This window comes from Leuresthes tenuis, unplaced genomic scaffold (genome assembly GCF_036924035.1).
Source record: "Leuresthes tenuis unplaced genomic scaffold, fLeuTen1.0.hap1 SCAF_22, whole genome shotgun sequence".
Classification (NCBI taxonomy): Eukaryota; Metazoa; Chordata; class Actinopteri; order Atheriniformes; family Atherinopsidae; genus Leuresthes; species Leuresthes tenuis.
The window spans coordinates 7,781,532-7,808,458 of NW_027325376.1; the positions used below are offsets into that span (position 1 = coordinate 7,781,532).

The window sequence follows — 26,927 nt, forward strand, 5'->3', positions numbered from 1 at the left end:
CACTTTTACATATCTTGTATCTCTTTTTTTTCTCTTTTTGTTTTTCTCTTGGAGGTATATGCTTGTTGACAATGAGGGATTAGCCCCCTGTTTTAGGAAGTGCCTTCAATAGATTTACTTGGGGAGGGGTGGGGGGGTGTTGCACCAACTTGCCTTTGGCAGTGGAATATAGTATTTGTCGTCACAGATAGTCGACTCTGGAGGGACGTGCAAGGATGTGAAGGGAGAAGAATTTCGAGGTGTCGAAGCTAACAGTTTGACAAGAGCAGTACTGACGGTGGATTTTTTTGCCTCCAGGGGTACAGGACTGAAAATGAGCTCAGCTGGCAGGCATCCATATCTAAAGTTGAGCAATTTAGCTTTTTGTCAGTGTACTTATCACCATGTTACTGTTTCCCACGAAGACGTGCTCATTAGAAGGGTTTAGGGCGATTTAGGTTGTGTGTGCAGTTTAATAGCTCGAAAACTAAAAATAAAGGAAAGATTTTTGCAGCAGCAGCGAGAAATCATCTGGAAAATATGCTTTAGGATTACTCCTTTTTAGCTGCTTTATGGTTGCAGGTTGTCAGAAGCATTCACAAGATAATTAGCAGCTGTTACTTTTAGAAGGTCAATTCTTCAGCAGGCTAGAGTTTTACTATTATTATTTATATGCTGTTTTTTTTCTTTTACTTTTTTATCTAAGCAGCTGTCTGTATCTATTTACAATATATCAGATTTATTGTCTACCACCACAAACAAGGTGCTAGTTTTGATGTGAGACACGCATGTGCAAGCACTGAATACGATAATGTACCGTAGATCTATAAAAAACTAATCACTGCTTGCGTATTGGTTTTTAATTTGGTCACGACCAGCTTTTCACGTCACCTCTTTGTCAAAACTTAACCATCTAAACAGCAACAACTACTGAAGACAACTACTAAAATGACGCATCATTAAGCAACCAAATAGCTCAGGTACTAAATGCTACCTGAATTCCCTAAAAGTTGGAATGTAAAGTAATGATTTGGAAATCTCATAATGCAATATTTCATTCATACTCGAACATACCAAATGCTTGTCAGTGAGACATTTTACCATTTAATTTAGAAAATTAAGCTTATCTCGAATTTCATGGCAGCAACACGTCTCAAAAAAAGATTAAGAGGCGACAAAAACTATGGAGCTAAAAAAGAAACAGCTGGAGGAACATGATTCAAGTAATAAGGTCAGTGACGACATGGTTGGGTGTAAAAAGAGCACCTTAGAGAGGCAGAGTCTGCATCTGCAAAAGATGCATCAACACGGGAGCACAATGTTCCTCAACGTGAAACTACAAAGACATTCCATTAAATACAGTACAGGATTGCCCGACTATTTGTGTCTAATGTTTCTTTAGATTAGGCAGAGCAGATTAAGCATAAGCTTTCTCATAAAATTGTAGATCAGCAAAGACTCTGGGACACTTTATTACAGGTTTTTCCCTACTGAAAGCACGTTCTTTGGCTGCGAGGCAAAGAAATGGTCTGAGCTGTAGCCCCCATTTCCAAACTAGGCCTTGAACAGCCAGGCTTGAAAAGGGGCATCTGTTACCATCCCACATAAATGCCATCTCCAGCATGACAAATGTCAACCGATACACGTGTAGAGTCAGTCGTTGCTATGTATTGTCTTGGAGTCCTCGAGCTTTGTTTTGCTTCTCGCGACTAATGGCAATGACAGTGGCGATGTAAATCAATCGATCTGCCTCTCCCTACTAGTCTGAGAACACACAGCCATCTCCATATATAGCAACAGCCAGATCTCAGACCCTTTCTATTTATATTCCTGTTTCCCTTCCTCCCCCTGACGTCTTCACTTAGTCCTTTCTTTCTTTTTTTTGTGTGTTTCTCCATTTCACTTGTTTCTCTCCTCCCTTCACTCCATTTATTCAAAATTCCCATAACCCTCGACTGCTTTTCCAGATCACACGCAGCAGTGTGACCCCATGGGATCAACATGTTTAGAGGCTCCACATCCACAAAAACATTTTCTACAAAATTGTGCATTCTTTGTTCACATCTGCAGTCAGTTAGAAATATGACAGCCACACCGCATCCTTGTGCTTTTTCTTTGCTTCTCCCTCTTCATTAGTATTGCAGGTACCGGCTCCGAAGTCATGCTATCAGAATATAAAACACAAGCAGGTGAAATAGATGTGAACAAAAATGTATTGCACTGACGGGCAGTGTTTGTGGAGGTCTTAAAAACTCCTTTTACCTCAGGCCTTTAAATCCCCCCCCCCATTTGTCTTTTTCTCTTTCCATCTTTATCCTTTTCAGCTGTTTTTCCTCGCATCTCTGCTTCTCACATAGTGAAACATGCATGCTCTTTCTTGCTCTCTCTCACATTGCCCGTATATGGGCAAAGGAGAGCCAAACGATGAACTCTCTTTGTACAAAGTAAATGTTCAGCCTGCATTTTTCTCCCTCTTTCTATCTCCCCCTCTGTTGCCACAGCTTTATAAACAGGGCAAGAGAGAAAGAGATAGAGGAGCTTGAGAATTGGGAGGGAAAAAAAAATATATATATATATATATAATATATATTATATATATATATATATATAAAGAACAACATGTCTTTGTCACTCAGACAGAAATGCAGACTCAGTTTTCTGCCTTTAACCATGTTTCTTTCTTTTGTTCTGTCTTCTTGTCTCCCCAGCCGGTGGGGTTTGTCAGCTTTGACAGTCGATCAGAGGCGGAGGCTGCTAAGAATGCCTTGAACGTAAGTGTCATGCCCTCTTCGTGCTCCTCTCATGCACAACCTCAGCGCGAGCAGATCTTGCGATGGCTTGGAATTGCATCTCTTTGACTGCAGTGCAAATGCATTTGATGCCAGGGAAATCCAGACACATTTTTCATACCACGCAAAAAGCACAATGTTAGTCAAGACAAATATGTCATAGCTACTCCAAATACTGTACCATCTGAATGTTTCTGTTTGAGAAGACAAGGTCTCTGTCGGTAGGTTTCACCAGGGGAACCTGCAAGGTCAGGAGAAAATTTGCTCTTCCACATATAAATAGAAGATATTGATCTAGGGTTTAATTTTAATCTCGCTTATTTCAGACTGTAGCTCAGTAGAAAGCCTTGACGAGGCAGACGCAAATATAAAACGGAGCCCGTCCTCACAGGGTTTTATTCAACCTCTTGAAAGAAAGAGAGTAATGAACACCAGCTCTCACACCTTTATGTTCCCATTGTTTTTTTTCCCTGTTAGCTACCTCATGAGTTATTATTGATCGCTTTGTTAAAAAAGATCACCCCTGTCTAAAGTAGGACCCTGACAGCAGTGTCAACTTTCAGATTTCAGACTTTTGGAGATATTGTAGCGTATTTCAGGCAGAGCAGAATGGATGAAAAATTATCATCTTATTATGAGCCAACAACACTCCCCACTGTTTCCATAGAATCTCTAAGTGTGGCTGAGAATTGGAAAGAGCTCTTGTTTTTGGGGGAAGTGCTATATCCCGGGGGTCATATGGAGATAAGCTAGATTTTTGCAAACCTCTATCTGCATATTGAAAGATGTGTACTGCTGAGAAAACTTAAGCAAGAAGGGAATGTGTTTGTTATCATAGGAGTCCTGTTACATTTCCCTCTCAATAACAGTTTTATTGTATAGTCATCACCGCAGATGCAGAGGACGCTAAGAAACACTTCAAGGTGGATAGCCAACACAGTTGAAACAGAAGTGTGCTCAGGCCCCATGTACCTTATTATACCTCTGCAGCCTCTACCGGCAGAAGCTGCGAGTGCACTGAGCCAAAGCAATCCTAGTTAATTCCCCCCTCTTTCATGAGAAGAGTCATCCCTCGCTTGTTTTAGCTCAGCTTTGCCCGAGCCTGCAGGGACGATCTGAGAAGCTCGTCCTCACAGCTACTTGCTCTTTTACTGCAGAGAACTTCACTCTTGACTGCGTTTCTCCTCAACTCATCTGACCTTTGTGCTGTTCTGTGTCTTTTGCAGACAATTGAAATGAGGTTAATTAAGGATGCTTTTATAGCCGCTGCTAAAATTCTGCCCCAGCTTGTTACTGCCAAAGAAAGTAAACAAATGGCGGCTTTGTTTTTTGGATGAAGAAGACCTTTGTTTGTGCCACATTCCTCTAGTATTCTCAAGTGAAAGTAATTGAGAGGAAAAATTATTTGGACGACTGCTCACGCGGAGTTATTAGAAGAAGATCTGAGAGGAAAATAACTTTTTTGGTCTGTCATGAGCAGGAGCGTGTCGGAAGGATTTTAGCAGTGGCATCCCGAGAACAAGAAAATGTTTGGCCCACTTTAAGCTATGATGTTCACGGTGTGTCCCTACAAATGAGGGATTTGATGTCATAATATTAGATTACAGTGACAGAGTTTGGCAGGGAGCACAGCAAGGTTCTCTGGGCTTATATTCCTGTGTTGTTAATGACATCATGCGCTTGCCAGGTTTGTGTCATCGGGTCCAAAATTTCAATTACGAGCGTTGCACCAAACTAGAACAACACTAAGATCCACTGTAAGCAGTTATAGTGGGCTTCAAGGTCTAATGAAGATTTCAGCTGGAGATTACACTGTGAAATTCTGAAAGATGAAAAGTATACAGGTTGACAGTTCCCGATACCAGACAGATCTGATTGGATTTCTCAACAACAGACAGCAAGAAGTGAAAACAGGCATCTCACTCTACCTTGGTCTAAACTGCTCCGTTTCATCATGACAACAAACACAAGACAGTAAGCCTATCAGCACCTCAGTGCTGTGCAAAATGATTTAGTCAGCTTGTTTGTGCATGATTGTGAAAGCAAACTATTACTGTCTAATTTTTTTAAACGCATTAGGAGGCATTCTGTGGTGAGCGCTAATCTGAATCTGAGTCTTCCAAGTTGCTGACTTTGAGCAACCTTCCAGGAAAACAAAGGACATCTAAGAGCTGTTTAAACAAGTTGTCCAGCTTTATCATATTTCAGCTGCGAGGAAAAATCAGCCAGCTTGCGAAACAACTGGAATATGTGGAAATCTTCAAACACACAAACTGAAATACCCAGAGTGCAACTGAGTCGACTGAAAGTCCTTCACACCCATAATGCAGGAAGTTACACTTTTGAATTGATTTGATGTAAATTAGTTTGCTTGAACATGCAAGGTGACTGGCCCTTTTAGCCTTCTCATAGCCCAGGATTTCTGTGACACTCTTGGACTTCCATTATAGCAAAATAACAAATAAATAGAAGATATGCAGTTGTCCTGCAAAAACGTTAAATGTGTACATAAAAAAAAATCACGGACTGGAGTCGACTACAAACACCCATCAGCAGCATTTTTTAAAAATGTCAATCTGAGCAGCCAATGGTGTGTGAAGCTACATGCTATGCTCTCTAAAAACCTTCCATGACATAATATAAACCCATGACATGCTGACGCTATCTTGACCTACTATCTTAGTTTAAAGAACATTTGAAATGGAGCTTACTGCCTGTCAACACACAAATATAAAGACTTCAGATGCTGATCGATGACTCGCACATTAACTTCTGATGGTATGAGTCAGCCTCACAACTGCAACGAGATATTTTCAAGCTTTGCCCAAACACTTGAGCTCTGTGTGTACTTTCCCACTATTTTAAGGATGAGAGTTTCTAGGAAACAACATTTTTACAAACAAATCTTTCTGGTCGATCTCAGGGGGTTCGCTTTGATCCAGAGATTCCCCAAACTCTGCGGCTGGAGTTCGCCAAGGCCAACACCAAGATGGCCAAAAACAAGCTGGTAGGCACTCCCAACCCCCCTCCCTCTCAGCAAAGCCCCGGGCCACAGTTCATTAGCAGAGACCCATGTGAGTACTCCGATCTTTCGTCTGTCTGTCCCTGAGCGTGTCTTACTTTGTCTGTCTCTGCTGCTACTTCCTTTAGCTGTACTGGAGTGGACAGCTGTTTCCTTTTAGGGACTTTTTTTTTGTCATGAGTTAAGGCTTTTTTTCTTTTTTATTTCTTGTGACTGGAGGCTACATGAAAAAGGAGAATGATGTGCTTGCTTATTGAATTTACATTTTATGCTTGTTCTTTAACATTCTCTTTCCATGCAAACATTTTAATTTGTTCTTGTGATGTGTTAACAAAACATTTATGGGGAGTGTTTGTTTGAAATCACATGAATCATGTGCTGTGCTATGTTGGCTTGTTTTGAGCTCTCCCCCACGAAGTCTTCCAGCCCCTGTTTGATTATTGACTCATTAACAGTGCATGTTCTTTGTTAACTGTTGCTTTGATAATTTGGACTCAAGGCCCTTTAGTATCAGGTGTTTATGGAATTTGCTAACGTAGCGCTTGTGTTTTTCTTTTTCTTTTTTTCTAGTTAAACATTTTTCCAAGAGATTAAGAATTTTAGCTAGAATCAACCATTGATAGTTAAACATAGGCCAGCTGGGGTAGTACATTCTTCCTGAATGACCAAACTGCCCTTATCTTGGATCTTTTCTTTGCCAGAGAAAGGGTGGTACTTGGTGCCTCAGAGGAAAATGGAAGGAAACGATTAATGAAACCATGACGTAATCATCAGGAGAGAAATTGCTGTAATTTCCTGATATGAGATGTTTAAATCGCCCTTTTTTCTGATCATACTGTGATAAACCGTCACCAGGAGACATGGAGAGCACAGTAAAATGGCCTTTATAATTGTACCGCTATCTGACAGATCTCCCAACGAGTCGCTTCATGTTGCCTGATTTTGTCTTTCTAAGTGTGCACTCCCCCTGTACCGCTCAGCACCGTCTCCTCACTTGTGCACGTTTTTTACAGTCACTCTGCACTCAACCTGTAAATCAACATGTCTGAGGTGGTTTCCTCTTGTTTTCCCCTGATATATGCGAAATGTGATTATCGGAGTGTAACCGACTGTTGTCTTAGCGCCTGCTGCCACGCCTGCGAGGCTTTCTGTTCTCACACTGGTCAGTTTGGAGTAATAAATGTGTCAGATTTACCAAGAAAGACCTCTGTAATTAGTAAAAAAAAAAAAAAGCTGACAGCCATCAATTTTGCTGTCGCAGCCGTAGCTAATCAATCATTTCCACGAGTTGGTTAAAAGGACCATATGACCAAGACCACGATGGGAAAAAAAGCTAGTCCATGTTGTGTGAGATACTGACCCTAAAAATGAGTTAAAGCTCTAAAGATGATATATTATGCTTTATCTTATCTGTGATACAGGTACAGTTTCTAATAAAATCATTGCATTGCATGAGGAATCCTATGGAGTGGAGGAAGTTCATGCTAAATGTGACCAAAGCTTGAAATTCTGAGTTAAACGTATGTAAAAAGGTCACAAGCTGTGGGTGCTGACCCTTGGCAGTCTTCCAGTACTTACCATTAAGCAGAAAGGGGGCTTTTAGGGGGGGGCTTTAAAGAGGCAGCAGCTAAAACTCGCTTGTTTCCAAGGCTACTGTGGGAATGAGCATAATAGGATGCATTTGAGTGCAAAAATAAATGCATGAAAATGTTTGGCCAATATAAGGTCAGTTATTGTTGTCTTGGTTTGCTGATGTGTAAGCTTGCCCCAATTAGATAAAGATCAGAACTCTTAATTCATGAAAGGTGGGGAAAATACTTCCCAGTAGATTTAGCAGTTTGATATTTAATGTGAGCTTGCATGGTTGTTTGACTCATTTGTCTCTGGACTTGCCCTGTAGTGGACTCGGCCTCTCGCAGTTATAGAGAATAGTATTTTTATTTTTTTTTTATTTTAACAAAACTTAGATGGTGATGTGCACCTTAGCACTTAAACAGTAAATGAGGCCAGTAGCTCGTGGACAAACATGCTGTAGTTTAAGGCAGATGTTCCCCATTTATTACATCTTCGCTTTTGTTTTTGCATTCTTGAAAGGTTTGTGACAAAAACACTCTGCCGGATGTAAACCACTCCAATGTGAGGAGTAATCTGAGCTTTACAGGCTTGCAGTGTCTACTTATAGTTGCTAAGACTGAACAATGTTTGGACAAATCGCTTGGACTTGGGGGTTTTATTATGCGCTCGGTTAGAGGACTCCACTTCAGATGAGTGATAACCCTCCACCCATTGCGCACCTCCGCAATCACCACCGTCACTGCCACCTCCACCCTGTCTCTCTGTCCACCCTCCCATTCACTTGGCACTCTCCTCACTCCACTCCTCCTCTTCTTCTTTCCACAGATGAGCTCACAGTGCCTGCTCTATATCCCAGCAGCCCAGACGTGTGGGCGTCTTACCCACTGTACCCGGCGGAGCTGTCGCCGGCCCTTCCGCCTGCTTTCACCTACCCCTCCTCGCTCCACGCTCAGGTAACTTGCAAATCCCACCTCCTGTTCCCCATCACCGCCGCCGCCCCGTCACCTCCTCCCGAGCCCACTGCACAGACATCTGCTGTCAGGCCTGAAATCATTCTCTGCTCCATGCTACAGATGCTGCAGAAGTTCTGACTGATTGCAAAGCATGAGTCAAGTTTAAATCAAACATCTAGTGTTTAAACTGGAGCTGTTCCGAAGTGTTGAGGAAATCTTTAATGGGGGAGTTTTAATATTTTTCTTGCCGGCAGGTTTGGACAGTTTAATGTCTCCACACAGATTTGTTGAATGGTGGTTAATTTGATTGTGAACACATCTAAAAGCATCTTTTTCTGTGCAGGAAGGCTTTTGTTGTGTTCAAGCAAGTATAAAAATAATAAGTGCTACTTCATAGTAGGAATTTTTACAGATTGTGGTTTCAAGCTGTGCTCATCTGCTGTGCCTTCATCACGAGAGCGCTTGAATTGGTACATTGAAATGAGTGAGTTTTATAAATAATTGATTTACAGTCCGTCTTTGGAGACGTGCAATGCTTTTTTTAGCCTTCCCTTGAGAGTAGCTGCAACCTGATCCAGTGAACTTCCAGGAATGAAAATAAACAAATTGAAACTGATTTTTTTTAAAAAGCATCAAAAGACTGTTTAGGGCTCTTAGGAAGACAAAATTGGCCAAATTCTTCAAATAGATAAATGGTGCTTGAATAAATGCCAGTTGCAGACAATAACATGTTTGACAAATTAATTTTAAAAAAATGGTTAAAGTTCCCCACAAAATATTTTCCAGGGTCCCAGAGAAAAATAAAAAGAGAGAGCAAAGAACTGATTGATTCTCATTGAAAACATCCAAGATCCCACTCAGAGTTTCCAGTTTTGGTGAATTGGTTTAAAACTCATTCAGTAGCTTAATCTTCGCCGCTTTAAAGTTGTTTGAAAGGTTTGCATCATAATTTTGCCTCATTACTGATCACAAAGCATGATCCCGTTAATCGAGGTCTTCTAATCTGCACGGCTCAGCAGCGAGTTCACCAGAGTTTATTATTGATCTCTCGAAATTCTTCTCATGAAGCCCGTTCGGTGCAGGCTGACCCTCCATACATTCTCACTGTTAGACGTTGCATTTCTGAGTGTTAATTGATTGGTTTGCACATTTCCATTGATCACTCAGTAGTTTGAAGTCTTAAAGCACAAAATTGTTAAATATGAAAGAGAACACAAGTCATCAGATCTTGCTTAAATCTGCCAGAATGTGCCTATTGAGTTCATGCCCACATATGTTACAGACACCTGAGTATCTAACTGTAAAAGCCTCTTGCACAGACATAAGCTGAAGCTCAGTTGATGTCAGAATTTGAAATGAGTGCAGGTAGAATCTACCAAGCTGGGATTTTTCCAAAGGTATGATTTGTGTGCTTACGCTTAGTCAAAGAGAATCCATCTCTGATTTGAGTGTCTTGAGAACAGAGTTGGAATTGATGTTGTCTCTTCTGTTCAGGAGAAGATATGCTGCGATGCCAACGAATGTGTATATAAACAATAGTAATGTTAATCTGTCTGGCTCTATGGGTAATCAGCCTCTATTGTTGAGTTATTTTTGGACTGATAGTTGCCCATTTAGACCTGGCGCATCGAATGTGCACTTTTAAGACACCCCAGAAATCTTATAAAAATATATTGATAAGAATAAGGAGAAGGCCAGTAGTTTCCTATGGAAGCTGAATGTTTCTGGTTTCCTCAGAGGTGGAAAAATAAAAAGTTTTAGTGGACCGACTGTGGTTTTCTAGTAGACATTTTGGGCTTTGTTCTTTCTAATGAAAGCTTAAGTCGGAATTAATCAACGTCAGCTAATTAGCAGTTATCAAAGTTAATGAAGAAAAGCCTTCATTCCTGGGACATTTTAGTGAATATCTAATTGTGTGAGTTACATGGAAAATGATATCACGTGACAAGCATTGAGCACTTATCAGCTTTTATACCAATGTCGTATGCATGGTTTTTTGCTGCCGACGTGCATATTCTGTTACCTTTGGACAGAGTCAGTCCAGATGTTTCCCTCTTTGTAGGGTCAGCGCTGTAAGCTAGCCTTATGCTGCCAACTTTATACAGTATGTGATGTACAGACAAGAGAGTGGACCAATGACCAATGTATTCCACATTCAAGATGATGTGACGTTCTGTGTGTTTTAGATTCGTTGGCTCCCACCTGCAGATGGAACTCCCCAGGGATGGAAGTCCAGGCAGTTCTGCTGAAGTATGTGTGAGTAACAGTCTTCCCAAACACACACTTAGAGCCCCCCTGCCCTGCTATGTCAAAAAAGTGCACATTGTGTTGTGCTGTGTAACTACTACAGTAAATGTTATGACACATTGTATATACAGACACAGAGATACTCATAAACATACACTGGGAATATCACAGGGTGTTATTCCCAATGTGCGTCAGCTTAGCTCAATGAAGATTCTTTATGTGACATCAGAGGCAAAGAAGAGCGCGCTAAAACCCAAACTAACCAACTGGTCTGGTATCTGCTGGTTGGCTTCGAGCAAACATACAAGTCGCCAGCAAAAAAAAAAACGTAGACTGTTAGAAGTAAGCGTGGGAGCGAGTGGTTGGATGAAACTACAGCAACTCCCCGACACATTAAAAGAGATGAAAGATGCAACTCCATTATTTTCCCCGCTCAGGTCACAGGGTACAGAGGGTCGACTTTTCCCGTTGAAGTTACCGTTGATGTCAGTCATCAAAAGCAGCGAGTAAAAAAAATTTGATTTGTAGCATTAATATTGTCAGTGGTGAAAATAACTCTGGGTTTGAGACAGTATTTCTGTTTTGTGCTGCAGTGGCAGTGGAGCTGCCAACAGAGTTTGGAATCATGGAGTCATTTCACTTTAATTATTTCAAAACACATTTTTTAGTAATTATACCTTGGTCAGCTTTCACTCCGTCACAGATTGTTTAGGAGGCCTGGGAGTTTGTCACTCCAGGGTACACGTGTTTGGCAAACTTGTAGACTTGAAGGCTTATGATCAGGATGGATTCTGTGGGTGGTGCTTTGGGAGTAGTGTGCCCAGCCTGCTTCTGCAGTCCCTGCACACCCGGAGTGAGAGCTGTGTTTGCATGCTCAGCTCTAAGTCAGACCTGTTCAGCGTTTGCATCGACCTCTTCTCCACATTTACCAGAGAGCAAAGCCCTTAACGTGCCCATCAGTCTCCATCCCTGGGCTCATCTACTGTATGGTGAGGAACTGTGGGTAATTACATAAAGAACAAAGTGGCAAAAACAAGCAGGTGTAAGGACTTCTTTACTGAGTGGGTTGGCTTACTTATTGAGAAGTTTGTCAATGCAGGAGGAGCTCAGAGTAGAATCGAAGCTGGTCTACATTTGTGGTGTGGGGACCTGATAAGGATGTCCCCTGGGCACCATGCTTTACATCTCTACCAGGCACAGCCAGCTGGGCCCAACTCAGGACTCCCTGGAGGGATTATATCTCCCAGCTGGCTGGGAGTGGCCAAGGATCCCCTGGAGGAGCTGAAGGAAGTTACTCAAGACAGGGAGGACTGATCATCTCTGCTCAACCCGTTGCTACTGCAGTCCTGAAGTGGACAACAGATCGATAAATAGTTGGAAATGTTATCTTTATTTGGGCGTGGTTCTACCGCTTTGTGCAGCTGTGTGCATCGACATGTGAGGCTATGTTCCACGCCTCCCAACCCTCTTAAGTCCATTGTTCACTCTTTTATATTCTAATTGAATAACCTGCTATCAGTTATTAGTTGCAGACTTTGCAGACTCTGTCTTTTGGAAACTAAAACAATGAGCCGGAAGATGCAACAAAAAATTAAGCGGCACATTTAGCTCATTCTCTTTGGCTTTAACACTGATTGACTCCATTCATCAATGGTTGATGTAGAAATATTGATTTCTTAAGCATTAAGTAAGTGTTATTGATATACTTTCTACCATTGATGATTAACTGATTAGAATGCTTCATCTCAGGACAAATACAATGTTTTTACATTGTAATGGTTATTCAGTACCATTACGTTTACTCACAAGTATTTCTAAAAGAGTATCGGAGGAAATGATTTCCTCCACAGACCTGCCTTGTGGATGGATGCCTGAAATCTATTGGACTTGTATGTAAGATTATCATGCACACACTATTGCAATTGCCATTATAAACTCTGAATATTATTGGAACCAAACAGCAAATATTAGGACCTGTTTGTCATTTTGTCAAAACCCTGGCAAGATAAAATATGTTTCTTAATTTAAAATCCCTTTTTGGCATATCTGCATTCCTACAAAAGTACACATTGGAGGATAATAAAAGCGATGGGACAGAGAGAGTGATGGATGATGTGATCAGAGAGGTTGTAAATGTGGAATATGCGCCAAGAACTACTGGCGTACCTGGGAGCTGCTTTATGAGTCTTTATAAAAAATAAAAAAAAAAAAGGAGATAAGCGTGAGGTTTTATTTGAAGTAAATTACAGGTGAATTATTGTAGTGAAGCTCCAGACAGTACACTGAGTACTCGGCTTCAAATAAGTACTTCGATAAGTACGTGAGTCAGCTGCAACCACGCATGAGCTGCTTGTGCGCTCCGCTCTCGGCTTTGGACCAACTGAACGCTGTTGTGCTTGCAGAAAAACAAAAGCACAAAGCACAACAAATCCCCTGCTAGCCTGTGTATCTGTGTTGGCTGACTCTGCGTGTACATGCGGCGCCAGTCACACTGTCACCCTCCCTCCAGTGTCGCGGGACAGGAAGAGACATGTTCTCTCAATCTCCTTGGGGAGTCATTGGGTGGTGGTGAGCGCTTGGAGGCTAAATTCATCAAGCTGTTGATTGGTGCTAGTCCTCCACTGTCCCCCCCAGCGTCATAGCTTATGTGTCCGTTTCTAGAGACTTGGATGTATTGCATGAGGGAAAAAAAGCTGTTGGGATGATCTGATGTTAGGGGATTTAATCTCCACCGTTGGGGTAAAGGAGGGGCTTGGAGGAAATAATTACTCCTATCAAACCAGGAGGAAGTCGTTTGGCCGGTCATGCTGCCCCAGTGGATATTAACCCATCAATGCAACAACAACTTCCCCACATCCGGCTTGGTGTAGAGGGTGAGGGGAAGCCAAGACATTCAGTCATAATATTGTGATAATTACAGGCGACTGTAGCAGAAACGCACACATGCAGAAATGGTGCATGTCTGAACACAAGTCAACAAACAGAAACTAAACAAAGGCTTACTAACATATAAAGCACAAAATGATCAATAGCTCTATCTGGTAGATTTTGCTGTGGATTTTGAACTCTGCCTCACCAGCACAACTGGGAATAGACAGCATGAACACGTCACACCCATAGAAGCTGTGCCACATCTTTCCAGAATATTTCTTTCCCCCTAAAACTGTTCAGAGGGGTCTGCAGGTTATCCAGAGCAACATTCTGCTGAAGGGTTTATGCACAACCACTGTATCTGGGTGGAGGCACAAATTTCAAAGACGTGCTTCTTATGAATTGCACTCAGATCTATTTTACTCAACCCTTTCAAGACATTCTTCCAAACTATGTGATAATGTTTCTCAGTTATTTAACTGTTAGTGCATTGGGGTTAAAAAAAGGGAAAATACAAGCTGGACCAGTAACGATGACCGATGTTTTTAAATGGGTCATTTCAGCTCCAGTTTCCGCAAACAAACTCCCTTAATTATTTCACTCTTGCTCGTGTTGTTTCAGTATCCATATAGTAAACTAAATGATACTGATTTGTCATCGTATCTGTGGTGTAAAATGTAAAAGAACTCCTTGTTGAGTTAACCTCGCGGCTGAGGTTTGTCCCTGACATGTTGCAGCTTTGCAAACAGATCCTTGTTTTTTGTCCTTCCTGCCAGTCAGATGGAAACAGTCAAGTCAAGAAGTCACAGTTACTTGTTGTTTTAAAGCGAGCTGTTGCAAGAGACTACTTATCTATGCAATGCAGTCCGATGAGGAAAAAGTTGTGAAACATGAGAGTAAACTCGGACTAAGGTGACACAGAGATGTATGTTCCACCACTGTTGTGCCATTGAGGGGACATTCCACAAAGAAAAGATTCGCACACTTGGAAATGTTGAAGGTGACTATTTCACAACAGATGTTCAAAGACGGTTTCATATCCACAGTCTTCGGAGGTTTGTGGTTGTCTTGGCATCTGATTAACTGGGACCACTCACGGTCAGACTATGTGGCTTGTCTTGGGAAGTGTAACCGGGGCGGGGGGGCCTTGAATTTGTGTGTGTGAACAGCTGAAAGTAAGCTAGTGTTTAGGGCATTTGGTCATGAGACTGGTAATGAGTTGTACTAATCACCTGGCATTCTCCTTCTCTTGGGAAGTGCCATTTTGAAAGCTTAATTTACAGCTGTGCCAATTCATGCAAATTTAAACAGACTATTTGAAGTATTTGATTCGTGCTCTGGCATGTAGCTAGATCCAAAGACAACGTAAGAGTGGACGTTAATGCCTGGTGAACTGCAGGAAAGGTAATCCAGATTTTCTATCTGACAAGACATGGAGGGGGAGTGTGGTGGGCGCCAACCCCTATCACGCGTGTGACCCTGAGAGAGACGAATATGTGTATGCTGTCTGGCTGGCTGCCCTGAGGAGGTTCTTGGCCAATAGCCTGACAAAACTAGTGATTCCTGTGCAATGTTGGACTAACTCCTACTGAAGGAGAGCTGAGGGCCAGCTGGGGCCCTTTTCTAATAAGGAAGTGGGACTTTAGTCCTCCACCCCCTGCTGACAGACACACACACAAGCATAAAGTATAGCTGCATCAGGGGAAAGGGTCTCGGGAGCTAGATGTATGTCAGCAGCTGCATTCGTCACCACCCAGCTCCAGCAGCTATCACCGGAATGTGAGAAGCACAGCCAGAGCCTAAAGGCTTTTCCTCAGATTAAAGGGGCATCAGATGGGGGTCTTTTCATGGCTATGGTGCACAGGTAGAGATAAATATTTCGGGCCGCTCGGGTGTGTTTGCAACTGATATTTTACTTTTTTATTACTATTTAACTTATCTTTCCAATCATTGTGAATATCTGTATTCATTTAATTATCTTTATAATCATGTTATTCCCAACAAGTCCCAACTGATACTAGATTTTTTTAACTGATTTAGATTTTTGTCGGTTGTTCATTTAGCTTCATAAATTCGGTCATTGAGCAAACATACGGCACGCATCAACCTCATGTAAATTTGTTTTTAGCTTGTTTTGTTCAGCTTCTATAAGTGCGCTGTCTATCCGCGGAATATAAGTCTACATTTGACATTTTCGAGGCTGGAACCTGTAACTCGTTGGAATTTTGCGCTTAACAACGGTTTCGGTCCTCGTGTCTTCTGTTCTTCATTTACAGCACACGATCAATGATCGGTGGCAATGAACAGGAACATTCGCTACATGAAACCGGGTTGAAAAGGAATACAGAAACAGCAGGTGCATTCATGAGAAACCCAGTCAGCTCCCACATTCTCAAACACTGCTTGTTTACCTATCTCACATTATGCACCTTGGCTGAGTTATTGGATGTAACACATTAAGCCTGCAAATCATTAAACCCACTCCTAATCCACACAGACATGTTCAATGATCAGCCCAATCGCTAACCTCGGTGTCTCAGCTAGAACAAATAGGGTGATCTGGAAGCATGCGTCGCATCAGTTTAGCCAAGCGGTTGTATAGCACATCGATTCCCTCATCCCTGATTGAATGTGCAATGGGGCATCAGCTCGGCCAGCCGTGCCTCTTAAAAACATGCTCTGTTCTCTGAACAGGGAACAGTTCCCAAGTCGCCGCTCCTCTTTGCCTTCAACAGTCTGTCTGTCTCTTTCTCTTAAGGTCATGTTTGGTTTACTAATTGTTTATTGTTCCAAAGATTCCCCCCCTCTCCTCTGAACTCGAGTTACCACGGACTCTGTGAGACGTCTATTTTTGGTGATACATCTGGTGAGGGGGTTGGAGGTCTGACCTTTCTTTTCAGTCTGCTGGTGGTGGTGCGTGTGGTCATGGGAGATATGGTTGTTAGGCGGAAGCTTAACATAAGTACTGAAGACATCCTGTGCCGCAGCAAAAGTCCGAGCTGGAAAGATCTGCTTTAGAAAATGAAAAAGTTCCAAAGTTGTACATTTAAGGGGGCAGCCCAATGACATCGGTTCACTAATCAAAAGGAATATTTTACATCCCGAGAAACTTGGAGAAAAAAGTATGTTGGAGAGATTTCTTGAGTAATTTCTGCTTGGGCCTTAACACTGGACGTTTTTCCTCAAAACAAAGATGAGAACATGGGAAAAATGACACATGTTGAATTTCTTGATGTGTGGTTTCTTGTGTTTTGGGCCTAAATTAGGGTGTGTAAGTCGAGGCATTTGGCCTCTACTGCTTGATTTGTCTCTTTCAAGTCATACTTTGTTACAAGAGTAATAAAAACACTTTAAATCATGAAGACATGAATGCATTTTTCAGGCTTGATGAGTTTAGTCGAAGCTGTCTGAAGTGGCAGGAAACTACCCATTTTTCTCTTTTTAAAGTAACACCGCACAAACATTCAAACTTCAGAAATGTGGTCGGATGCCGTCACACAGATGTTGTAGGAGCCAATACAACAGCCACAGTTTTATGCGACAGTGGCGGCCCTGGAGCAGTTCTGCCAGTAAACCCGTCTCCTTTGTGTCCTCAGGTTCCTGATGTGTGATGGTGGCCGTGGCCGGCTGTGACGGGCGTTGCTGATTGCCTCTCGTGTCCTATTAGAAACCAAGAGGACCGACCTGACTCCGGACCTTGGAGCAGCGCACCGTCGGTGAGTTCATGGCTCATACTCGGTGACCATTGATCCCAACAGGCGAGGACAAAAGGTGTCGATCTCACCTCGCCATCATAGCAGTGTGCTTCTCCCCTGAGGCGCCCCGTCTCGTGTGAAAATGTGTACATGTGGAAAATGTGTGAGGGATTTTTTTTGTTGTTGTTTTTGTTTTGTTTTGTGTGTGTGAGAGCGAGAAAATGTCACACCTCCAAAGACATCTGCTGGAATGAACATAACCGCCAAGCCATATTGACACTGTGTCAGCTTCCATCTGAGCACGTTTGAGCTTTTTGCACGGCAGAAAACGTTTTGAAAACAAACCCAGAATTAGATATTTGTGGGCTGTAAGTGGGAGTGGTCTCAGCATCAAAAAGCCAAGTGTGAGACATTGAGGAGAAAACAAGAAACATGTCGTGCGCCTTCATTAGAGCGTCTACCTTTGTGTGGGACTTCATGGTTTTTAGAGTCTGTCTATGTCGTGCAACAGTTCCACATGATCCCTCGTGTTTTCATTAGTGTATAAGATTCATGTGCGGTGACCATGGCAACCTCTCCCCTTTTCTCTCTGCCTCTTTCTGTCTCTTTCTGTCAGGCAGCAGCAGCCTCGAGGGCCTCAGGACATACTAGACCCCAGTCTCCATCACACATCGAGCCCCCCTCCCACCCCTCCACCCTTCCAAATCTCCCTGTAACTCTTTTTTTTTTTATACTGTTACGTACTCAAGATTTACAGGCAGCGCTTTGGCTACACCTCCTCCGACACATGCACGGCAAAGGAGCACAAGCCCTTTGTTTACCAATTGATGGCATTCGCCTTTTTAACGTCAGCAGACCTCTTGCTTTGCATTCTGCAAACGAAAAGTGTAAACACAGACCAGGAGGACTGAAAACATGTTATATGCAGCCAATGCAAGGCCAGACGGATGGAAGTGTGGCTAAAGTGCTACTGGGTAATGTTATAATATGACTATAATTATTACTATTCTGTATATCATTCATATTAATGTCATTATGATTAATAAATACATGTTGAAGCATGACTTTGCAAAAAAAAAAAACACCAAAAAAATTGCTGTACATTTTTAGATATTTTAAAGAAATACAAAAAGGTATTTTTATAATCAAGACAATGTTGAAATGTTTTGATTTCTGTTGTGCTGAGGTGTGTGAGGAACTTTCATGCATTTCACTCTTTTGCCCTTTATGTTTTGTGCCATTGCAAAAGGATGCGTCACCTTGCCATACCAAAGCAGTCCTGTTGCTATACATCATGTCCTCTCTACACAACTGTGCGGTTTTTTGTTTGTTTTTACCTGACGAGCGCCGCAGAAGTCCCTTTTGTCAGCGACGTAAACGCCGAGTGACGACCCGATCCAGCTGGTAGTTTTGCAGCTTGTTGAATCGGACGTGTTTAAAAAGAGGCATCGACAGGAATAAGCCATCCCTGGTGACGGTAGAGTGACCCCAGAGATGGCAGTACGTGGCAAACTGAGCCCGGCTATTATTAGGAATTTGCTCCTTCATTGTGTAGCAGGAGGACAAAAATACAGTATAGAGAAACAAAAGACCAAAGGCATTTGTTTAGTTTTTTTTACACTGGAGATATGTAGGCTTGTGGAATTATTTCATTTCTGACTGCTTTGTAGTTCTCGGTCTGATTGTTTTAAGAAGTATGACATTGTTTTTTTGCCGCATGTCCCTTTTGGTGTCACCCCAAAGAGCCACTCTGCATCTGAAAGGAAATTCACTTTAAGCAAGTTGTCTCTTTTGTCTATTTTTAGGAAGACAATGTGATTGAACCTGTTTTTTGTAAAGTTTAAATTTGCATAGTACTGATTGGGATGGAAATCTTTTCTAATCTGGTGTCTTTCTGGGTCTGCAATAATGTCTCTGCTGTATGACATATCATGGAGTTGGTCATATTTCCGTGTCATAGTCATCGTTCTTGGCGCATTTGTACGAACAAAAACACAGAAAAGAAATCGTTCCCGTGCTTTTCCGATGAGGTCACATTTCGCAGGGGGATGCTGACGCCGATCGAGATCTCGAATGCTGTAAGACGCAACGTTCCCTGTCATGTGTGGCCCAGTTTTGTAAAATCATCACGGGATGGTTCAACCTTATAGTGAGTGTTCGTAACGAATAATAAGGCGCATCATGTGCAGGTATATCCTATCACCTGGTTTTCTGAGCGGATTTTGCTTTTACAGACATTTTTAAGCCACATGTGGCACCAAATTTATTAGAAACAAGTATTTATATAAAATGTGTGTGGGTGTGCGTGTGTTTTTATCGGGTGTGTTCTTTTTAAAGTTCGTGGAAGATGCCCACCGTATAATTCCTTGTAAGTATTGTTGTAAGTTAAACTGTATATTCATTTGATCATTTTTCTATAGCTTTGTTTGATCTTTTTTTGGGGGGTTTGTAGCTGTCTGATTGAAACAGTCTGTATGTAATATGTGAATACTGTTATACCTAAACAATTCACTGTGAAATCCAGAGAAGAAAATGCTCCTTGAACAAATGGAACTTTTTGTGTTTTGCCAGCGATATGGTACAGAAGTTCCTGGAAATTACCGATGATCCCTCCTTTTGCCAATGAAAGATATCCCTTGGTTCAGTATATCGTGTGTAGCGGTGTGTTGTGCATGTTCATGGCATGTGTGTGTGTGTGTGTGTTCGGTTATTTTTCCTTCTTTTTTTTTTTAATTCATACAGTACCGTTGATATTTATGTACTTCAGCCACTGTAAGGAGAAACTATTTCAGTGAATTGCAGAGGTTTGTTGGTTTGAAACAAACAAACAACAAAAAAAAAAAGAAAAGTGATCAAATTGAGAAGTTTTTATGACCATATTAAATGAAGACATTTCAGGCCACCTGCCATTAAAGATTGACAATTATCCTTGATGTCATGACTGAATTATTTCTGTTTCAAACATGTTTGTAATATTGATTCCTTAGTCTGACGATTATCTCATCAGAATCTAACAGAGAAGCTTGACTAATTATCTAATTGTGGTGTTCTTAAGTAATCAAAGTGTTGTTTTTAGTAAAAGAAAATTGCATTAAAAAAAAATAAGCACACTCAAGCTTTTGTGATGGTCACACATGAGAAGCATCACCTAGCTAAAGTTGCTAGCGGTAGATTAACAGCTAAATGGATTTAGCTAAGCTATTATAGACTGATTATATAGACACTACATATGAGTTCTGCTCTGTATGATGTTATAAAAATAGCTTCCGTGTTAGCCAGCTGAAATGGCTACAATGCTCAGTCAGTTTGGCTACCAGATGTGACAGTTGTATAATACCTGGTCACATGATGTTGATGCATCCATTCTGATTCTCATATATATATATATATATATATATATATATATATATATAAAAAAAAAAGCAATAAATATTCAGCGGATTAAAGAACTTTTATGGGGTTTTAACGGGGACGTACTTGACTTTCCTCATTTTCCATCTTACACAATGTTGGACACTTCGTATTAAATTAGGTTTTAAATAACCTTTTCATTCTGCTGTAGCACCAGTTTAGCTCACATTACTGATCAACTAAGCTTCTGTAGAATAAACACGACCCGTATCTGCATGAAAGAATCATGAGTCCAAGTAAAATAGATTTCACCTTTTGTACTCCTAATTTTTCATCAGTTTTGTGCTCGTCCGTGACCAACTAGGGTAGTTTGCTTGTTTTCTTTGATGGGATGCTTCCAGATGGTGTCCATACCTTTGCTGCCATATTTTCAGAAAACTATGAAGCCAGTCTGCTCACAAAAAAAACAATAAATGGATTTTTTTTCTTTCTTCCTTTTGTGGGAAATACTTGGCTTGACTTGACTCATACGTCTCAGACAGTGAGTGAACTCGGGTCATTACTGCTACAGTAGTAATGTTACAGTGAAGGATTTTTTATAGTATAAATCACACAAAGCTACTCTTTTGGAAGTCCACAGTGCAAACAGAAAAAAAAATGCTCACGTTAGAGGTTGCCTTTTACCCTTTTAGAGATCCACAGGCATGCTTCACCATTTGCTTTTCCTCTATCACACTTGTCATTATACAACACCTCCCCCACATTCCCAGGACACCATCCAAACATGATGTGGGATCCTATAAAATGGATTGTGTACCAGGGGAGCTGGAGACCTCTCCCTGCCCTCTATAAGAATAGCCCGCTGAACCCAGGAGCCGGCTACTCATGAGACAGAGGCCAAAGCCAATTTAGTTTCTCTCTTCACTGTCTCCACTCTATTCTGTCAGCTCAGTCACACCAGGTGGCACACAGCAGCTTCTCGCATGACACGCACACTTGCCTGTGCCTGGGGGTGTTCACGCAGGGTGTCGGGGCAAAGTAAAGTAGGGGATAAAACTGCTTTGGTGCACATTGGTACATATCCATCTGGGTGCATACACTCAACAGGCGACACGTTGTAATGGTGTTATTCCCTTTGAGAAGTCCATTAAAGAGGTGTTTCTGTTGTCTTTAACTCCTAATCTTCCAATTGCAATATGTCAAACAAATGCAGGGTCTGAAAAGGCACTGAATAGGAAAAATAGCAGTTAAATTTAAAATGACCTGTTGATATAATCCATGTAGTTCAACAATGTGCATCAAGCGCATTAGCTTGTGCCTTCTTTCTTGTTCTTTGTAGAAAACCAAAATGGATAGTTCCTTTTTTATTTGAAGATGAAGACAGTGATAGAAATGTTGCAGTTCTTGCAAGCCTTTGATCTTTAATCCAAGAACAAATTGAAATTTTGGCTTAGTGGTGGAGGTAAGTCAGAGGACAAGATTAAAGACCATGAACCACTGCAAAACCTCACGGACATACATAATTTATTATGTTAATTATAGATGTTATAGTCTTATTATCCAGCACGGCAATAACTAAACATACTGTAGCTGTCTCCAGGTAGCAGAGCATTTTTAATACTTATTCAGCATGATCCCTGCTGCATTTTCTAATGCTCTACACTTCCTCCTGTCTAATAAAGGCTACTCCGACAGCTAATTGATTTGGGCCAACTGAGACGTAGCATCTGCACATTCTCCTTTGTTCTGGCATCGGCTCTCGGTATCCAATAACGTTTCAGATTTGGCGAGGTACGATCCATGCCAGTTTGGACCAAAACCTGGCACGTTAGGCCACATGCGGAACTAAGACAAGTGATCAGGTGGTCACCTGACTTTGAGCAAGAAAAGGACCTGATTAAGCACTCACATTCAGGCCTGTGTGCTGGCCAATTCTGAGTTATTCCTTCTGGCCTGCTGGACAGTTAGGGGACACTTTTCTATCCTCAGAGTCTATGAAAAGATATGCAGATAAGATATGAAAAATAATTTTATGACCCCTCTTATCTCGGCAGCCCTATAATCATCACCTAATCACATCTGATCACATATAGTACAGTAGCTTTATTTCAAACTGAAAAGTGGCTGGATTCAGCACTGACTAATGACTGAGTCATCATTCAGCACTCAGTGTCTGCCAAAGCCTGCACAGTCATTGTCCTGACAATGATTGGCCAAAAAGTTGCTGTGCCTTCTTGGAAACATTGTCTCACAAAAAGCCCTGACACTCCCCCCCATCGCTGTAGATGTCTCTGTGATTGTCACTCAAATAAGCCGAAGACTTCAGAGTGATTCAGTGGGTTTGATTTCACAGCAGGGAGGCAGTGGAAGGCGAGGGGTGGCTTCTTCCTGCGCCATCCTTTAAATGCACCTCTTGTCCTCTCTGTCTTTCCCTTGTCCACCTCCCATTATTTTTCTCCTCCTCTTCACTCACCCAAAGCTTCCACCTCCCTTGGGTGGGCCCCTGCGCCCTCGGTCTCTCAGCAATCAAAACACTGAAGACTAACTCTCCCACGGTTTTCCTGTTTCTCACTGATTTCAGGCTGCCTCGGCCTGCATTACCAGATTCCAGATGATTACAGGGAGATATTATTTTAATCATTTAAGTTGAGGTCCAATAATTATGTAGTTATGTGTTTGTGTCTCCAAGAACAGAGTGTGTGTCATATGATAGCTTGACTCCAGATGACATCATAGACCAGGCAGGCCCTTTTTATAAAAAATAAAGAGCTCCACAGCACTACTCAATGGCCATGTAACAACATCACAGCATCCATTTACAGTATGCAACATTATCCCAATAATCAGCGTTGGATGAGGTACACATATCATTTACTGCGATAAAAAGATAATGTAGAACTGCTCCATCTTATTTAAACAACATTTCATTTGTAACTAGTTGTATGTATGGCTGTCTTAAGAGAAAATCTAAATGAATGGGTATGTCTATATATTATAATCGTTAATGTTTCAAAAACTGACCACACTATTTACATGTATTAGTCTATTATGTTGCTGCTTTGATAATTCAAAGCATGAACTGCACATCTACAAACAAAAAGGAAATAAGCCCGCCAGCACACTTCTCTCTTGCACTAAAATCTGCTCACCTCTTCCAGCATCTGAAGGGTGTCGGGGGACTTCCCTCCCCATTGTGGGTTCAGAGAAAATCTGAGTTCAAAGCACCCCCAGCCTCTGAAAAATGAGTGTGGCGCATGGTCGGCTTTTAGCCCTCCGTGAAAGAAGGCACCACTCAAGCAAATGCTGTAATCGATCGATGCTAAATCTCAAGTTAGCCAGGGTACATTTGGGTGTGTACAGTAGGGATGGTCATATCATTACAGGTTATTCGTTATTCATCTGTTGAACTCGATTCACATACTCTGTGTCTTTGGGACAGAAATACACAAAATAATTCATCTTTCACTGGAATCGTATTGTGATGATAATACAAAAGTATTTCTAATTGCAACACACTTACAGCACACTGAAGCTCGTTTAGCCCAAGAGTTTGTATTCTTTATAGCTCAGTTTCAACTATTTTTTTCTCTCTTACAGCAAGGCTTCTGTATTATTTCCCAGCTTAATGCCACCTTTAGAGATGATCAGTCTCTGAGGATAATGTCATCACCATTGACCTTGAATTGCAACAAAGCCTCACTATCAAACTGTTTCTTTGTTGTTTTCTGTGTGTGATTCTACTGAACCTAAAGATCAGTCTCATTGTATTTAAACTGTCATATAAAAGCGGGAGCAGGTTGCCCTCTTGTGGCCACAGAGGTCCATTGCAACTATGTGCTTGTTCTTTCTTCTCCGTGACCAAAAGAAAACATGATTAGCATTTTTTCCCCCCAACCACTGAATGAACTGCATTGTTGGTTGTATCTCTACAAAACCATCATGTGATAAACCATTTTCTCAGGGCATTCTGCGCTCAAAGGTAAACACATGATAGCTGAATGAAATATCACCACAGAAATTATATGTGCTTTCTTCTGTGAATATATATAATATAAGTTTTCAAATAATTTCTGGTGTTAGGATAAAAAATCATGATTCCCATGAAACACAATCACCAAGATGTTTTCTTTATGCTTTACCGTGGTAACAGTTGTCCTAACTTGCATGGAAGCAACAAGCCACACCTTTGTGACCCTGCATATCAGATTTAACTCACACTTAACACAGTGCATTTAATAACACAAACATGAGTCCTGAGTGATATTTTCAAACCGTTTTGGTGCTGAATATTGAATAATGGTGATCTCATGGTGTGCTGTTCTCGTCTGGGACTGGATGGAGACAGCTAACAGTACGGCAGTTTGGTTGGTTCACCCTAATCACATAAACCATAGCATCTCCCTTCTAGTCGTATCTAAACGTGATGCTTTTGGTTTAGCTGATCCAATTGTCAAATCTTATTGTCAATTCGACACTGTGAAATCCGCTGTAATATAATGGATTTATATTGGTGTTGCTCACAGAGTTGAGAATGGCATTTGAAAGACTATCAGACAACATACTGATTACTTTTTATGTTGTAACATGTGAGCTGTTTCCATGATAAAACCTATTTCAGCGGCTCGCTACCAAACAAAGACAAGAGAAAATTTAGTTTTATTGTAATCTGGATAAACAGCCATTTGGCCATTTTTATGATGCTGTTTTAAAAAAACAGGTGATATTTATAGCTCATGTTTGGTTTGCTCTGACAGAATTCACACAGTTTGCATCTGACCAGTTCATGGTTTCTCACTTGGGGGCAACATTTTTCAGCACGTTGTTTCTCAGATGTAGAAGAAGTACAGCACTGCGATGATCATTTTTTCCTTTAGAACTTTATAAAAATTGAAACATTTTCAGGTACATTTAATGAAATACCTTTACAGTACACACAATCTGGCCATGTCGTCTTGTTAAAAAACGAAGCATAACATGTCAGCTATATAAAGATAGAAATGTGATCTCCAGAATCCAGATCACTGCTTCTTGAAAATCCTCTTTGCGTCCACTCCGTCATAGTTGTAACTCTGTAGGAGAAACACAAAGAAGTGGCTGGTTTATGGAACTGTTTGTGTTTATGGAGACAGAACTGCAGTAATTAACACATGATCTGCACACACTGACCTGCACAAGCTCCCCTCCCACCAGAGTTCTCGTGGTGGTCAGGACCTTGTTGTTGTCTTTCCTGGTAAATTTGCCTTTCAGCATGTCACCCTCCATCTCCCATGAACCCTGGGGATAAAATAGAGCTTTTTAAAGTGTGCCATACCTGTGTGCGTTCCAAGCAACCACAGTGTGTATTCCCTGGAGCCGTTTCAGCTGTAGTTTTATGTGGCTTGGTTTCCACTTTCTTATTAGTAATGAATTCATCAATCTTCAAAATGAGATACATTTTCCTAAAGCAGACCATTTCCTCTGGTGGTTTTTGTCGTGTCAATTTTGTCAGTCATTTTATAGCACTCACTGTGACTTCAGTGCCATCAGCCAGGCTGTAGTCGAATGGGACACTCAGACTGAAGTCGATGTCCTTGGTACGGAAAGTGCTGGACTCCTTGATGTGAAACTTGTCACCGGTCTGCTCGATGATGATTTTCAGGTTGTCATGCTCAGCCAACTTGCGTTTCATGACATTGACGCCTTGGTTGATATGACAGCGATATAAAGATGTTTTAGTACTGCTGCATTCCCAGCATGCAATACAGAATTTTAAGGTGAGGCACGTTTATAAGCGACAGCTTATCCTAAATAAAACAATAAAAGTCTTATTCACCGGGATTCACTTCACTAAATCCAATGTAGCATGCAAATGCATTAGCTTAGATTGATGAAGCCTTCACTGCCCTGTGTGACACTTAAAAGGCCATGTCAGATGGTGTGGAAGCACATCACACAGCAGTTACATAGCCTAAATTTGCCCTCACAAACACACACTCTCACTCACCCATTTGCTCCATGAACTTGTCATAGTTCTCACTGCGGTCGACCTTCCAGGTTCCATTAAATGTCATGGCTGCAGGCTCGTCGGGTTGTGATGAAGCACTTGGACACAGTGGGACTGTGACTGCTAACTGGTCTCTATTTATACACACCCCTCCACCTCCCTGAGCTTGCATGGAAGATCCTCTTCTTTATCTCACTGATTATAGGTCTGCTGATGTGGCCATTCAAAGACTGTCAGATGTAAGGTAATTGTTGCTCGACCTCGAGGACACGCTGATAAATAACCAGAGAGAAACTCCCCTCAGGAAATATGGCACAGTTAAACACTGTTACACTGTTCTGCTGGAGGACAAACAAAAGGGCGAGCTGTTTGTATGGCTGCCCATGGCATTCACTCAACTGAGCCCCTCACAGTCCCTCAGTTTGTCCCAGAGAGCCTCTCTGTCACTCTGTTTGTGCCTGG

The 26,927-nt window shown here is 41.6% G+C and overlaps 2 protein-coding genes across 6 annotated transcripts in view; one reads left to right on the top strand and one right to left on the bottom strand.

The window, feature by feature from the left end:
* The window catches only part of LOC140281588 (RNA-binding protein with multiple splicing-like), a 34,749-nt gene extending 14,692 nt beyond the window's left edge, over positions 1-20,057 (top strand). For 2 of the 5 annotated variants that reach the window (XM_072376071.1, XM_072376069.1), the window contains 6 exons: positions 2,688-2,750; positions 5,692-5,842; positions 8,191-8,318; positions 10,505-10,574; positions 17,033-17,152; positions 17,752-20,057. In XM_072376071.1, coding sequence (XP_072232172.1) covers positions 2,688-2,750; positions 5,692-5,842; positions 8,191-8,318; positions 10,505-10,567 — 405 coding nt within the window. In that variant the 3' untranslated portion in view covers positions 10,568-10,574; positions 17,033-17,152; positions 17,752-20,057. Of the gene's footprint in view, positions 1-2,687; positions 2,751-5,691; positions 5,843-8,190; positions 8,319-10,504; positions 10,575-17,032; positions 17,153-17,747 lie in introns of all 5 variants that reach the window. The other 3 variants (XM_072376070.1, XM_072376073.1, XM_072376072.1) reach the window with 3 other exon arrangements.
* A 5,137-nt stretch (positions 20,058-25,194) lies between these two features.
* LOC140281778 (fatty acid-binding protein, intestinal-like) lies at positions 25,195-26,902 on the bottom strand. Its single transcript, XM_072376276.1, has 4 exons — positions 26,466-26,902; positions 25,989-26,161; positions 25,649-25,756; positions 25,195-25,551 (listed from the first exon to the last, which is right to left on the bottom strand). Exons 1-4 carry the CDS (start codon positions 26,635-26,637, stop codon positions 25,501-25,503), a joined length of 504 nt encoding a protein of 167 aa, XP_072232377.1. The 5' UTR covers positions 26,638-26,902; the 3' UTR covers positions 25,195-25,500.
* Positions 26,903-26,927: the final 25 nt, after the last annotated feature.

Bases quoted from the DNA above. Each gene is read 5' to 3' on its own strand.
- LOC140281778 (XM_072376276.1), bottom strand. From the start codon at position 26,637: ATGCAAGCTCAGGGAGGTGGAGGGGTGTGTATAAATAGAGACCAGTTA. The intron at 26,162-26,465 runs GTGAGTGAGAGT...ATATCAACCAAG, and splicing joins CAAGTTCATGGAGCAAATGG to GCGTCAATGTCATGAAACGC. The intron at 25,757-25,988 runs GTGAGTGCTATA...TTTTATCCCCAG, and splicing joins CTGATGGCACTGAAGTCACA to GGTTCATGGGAGATGGAGGG.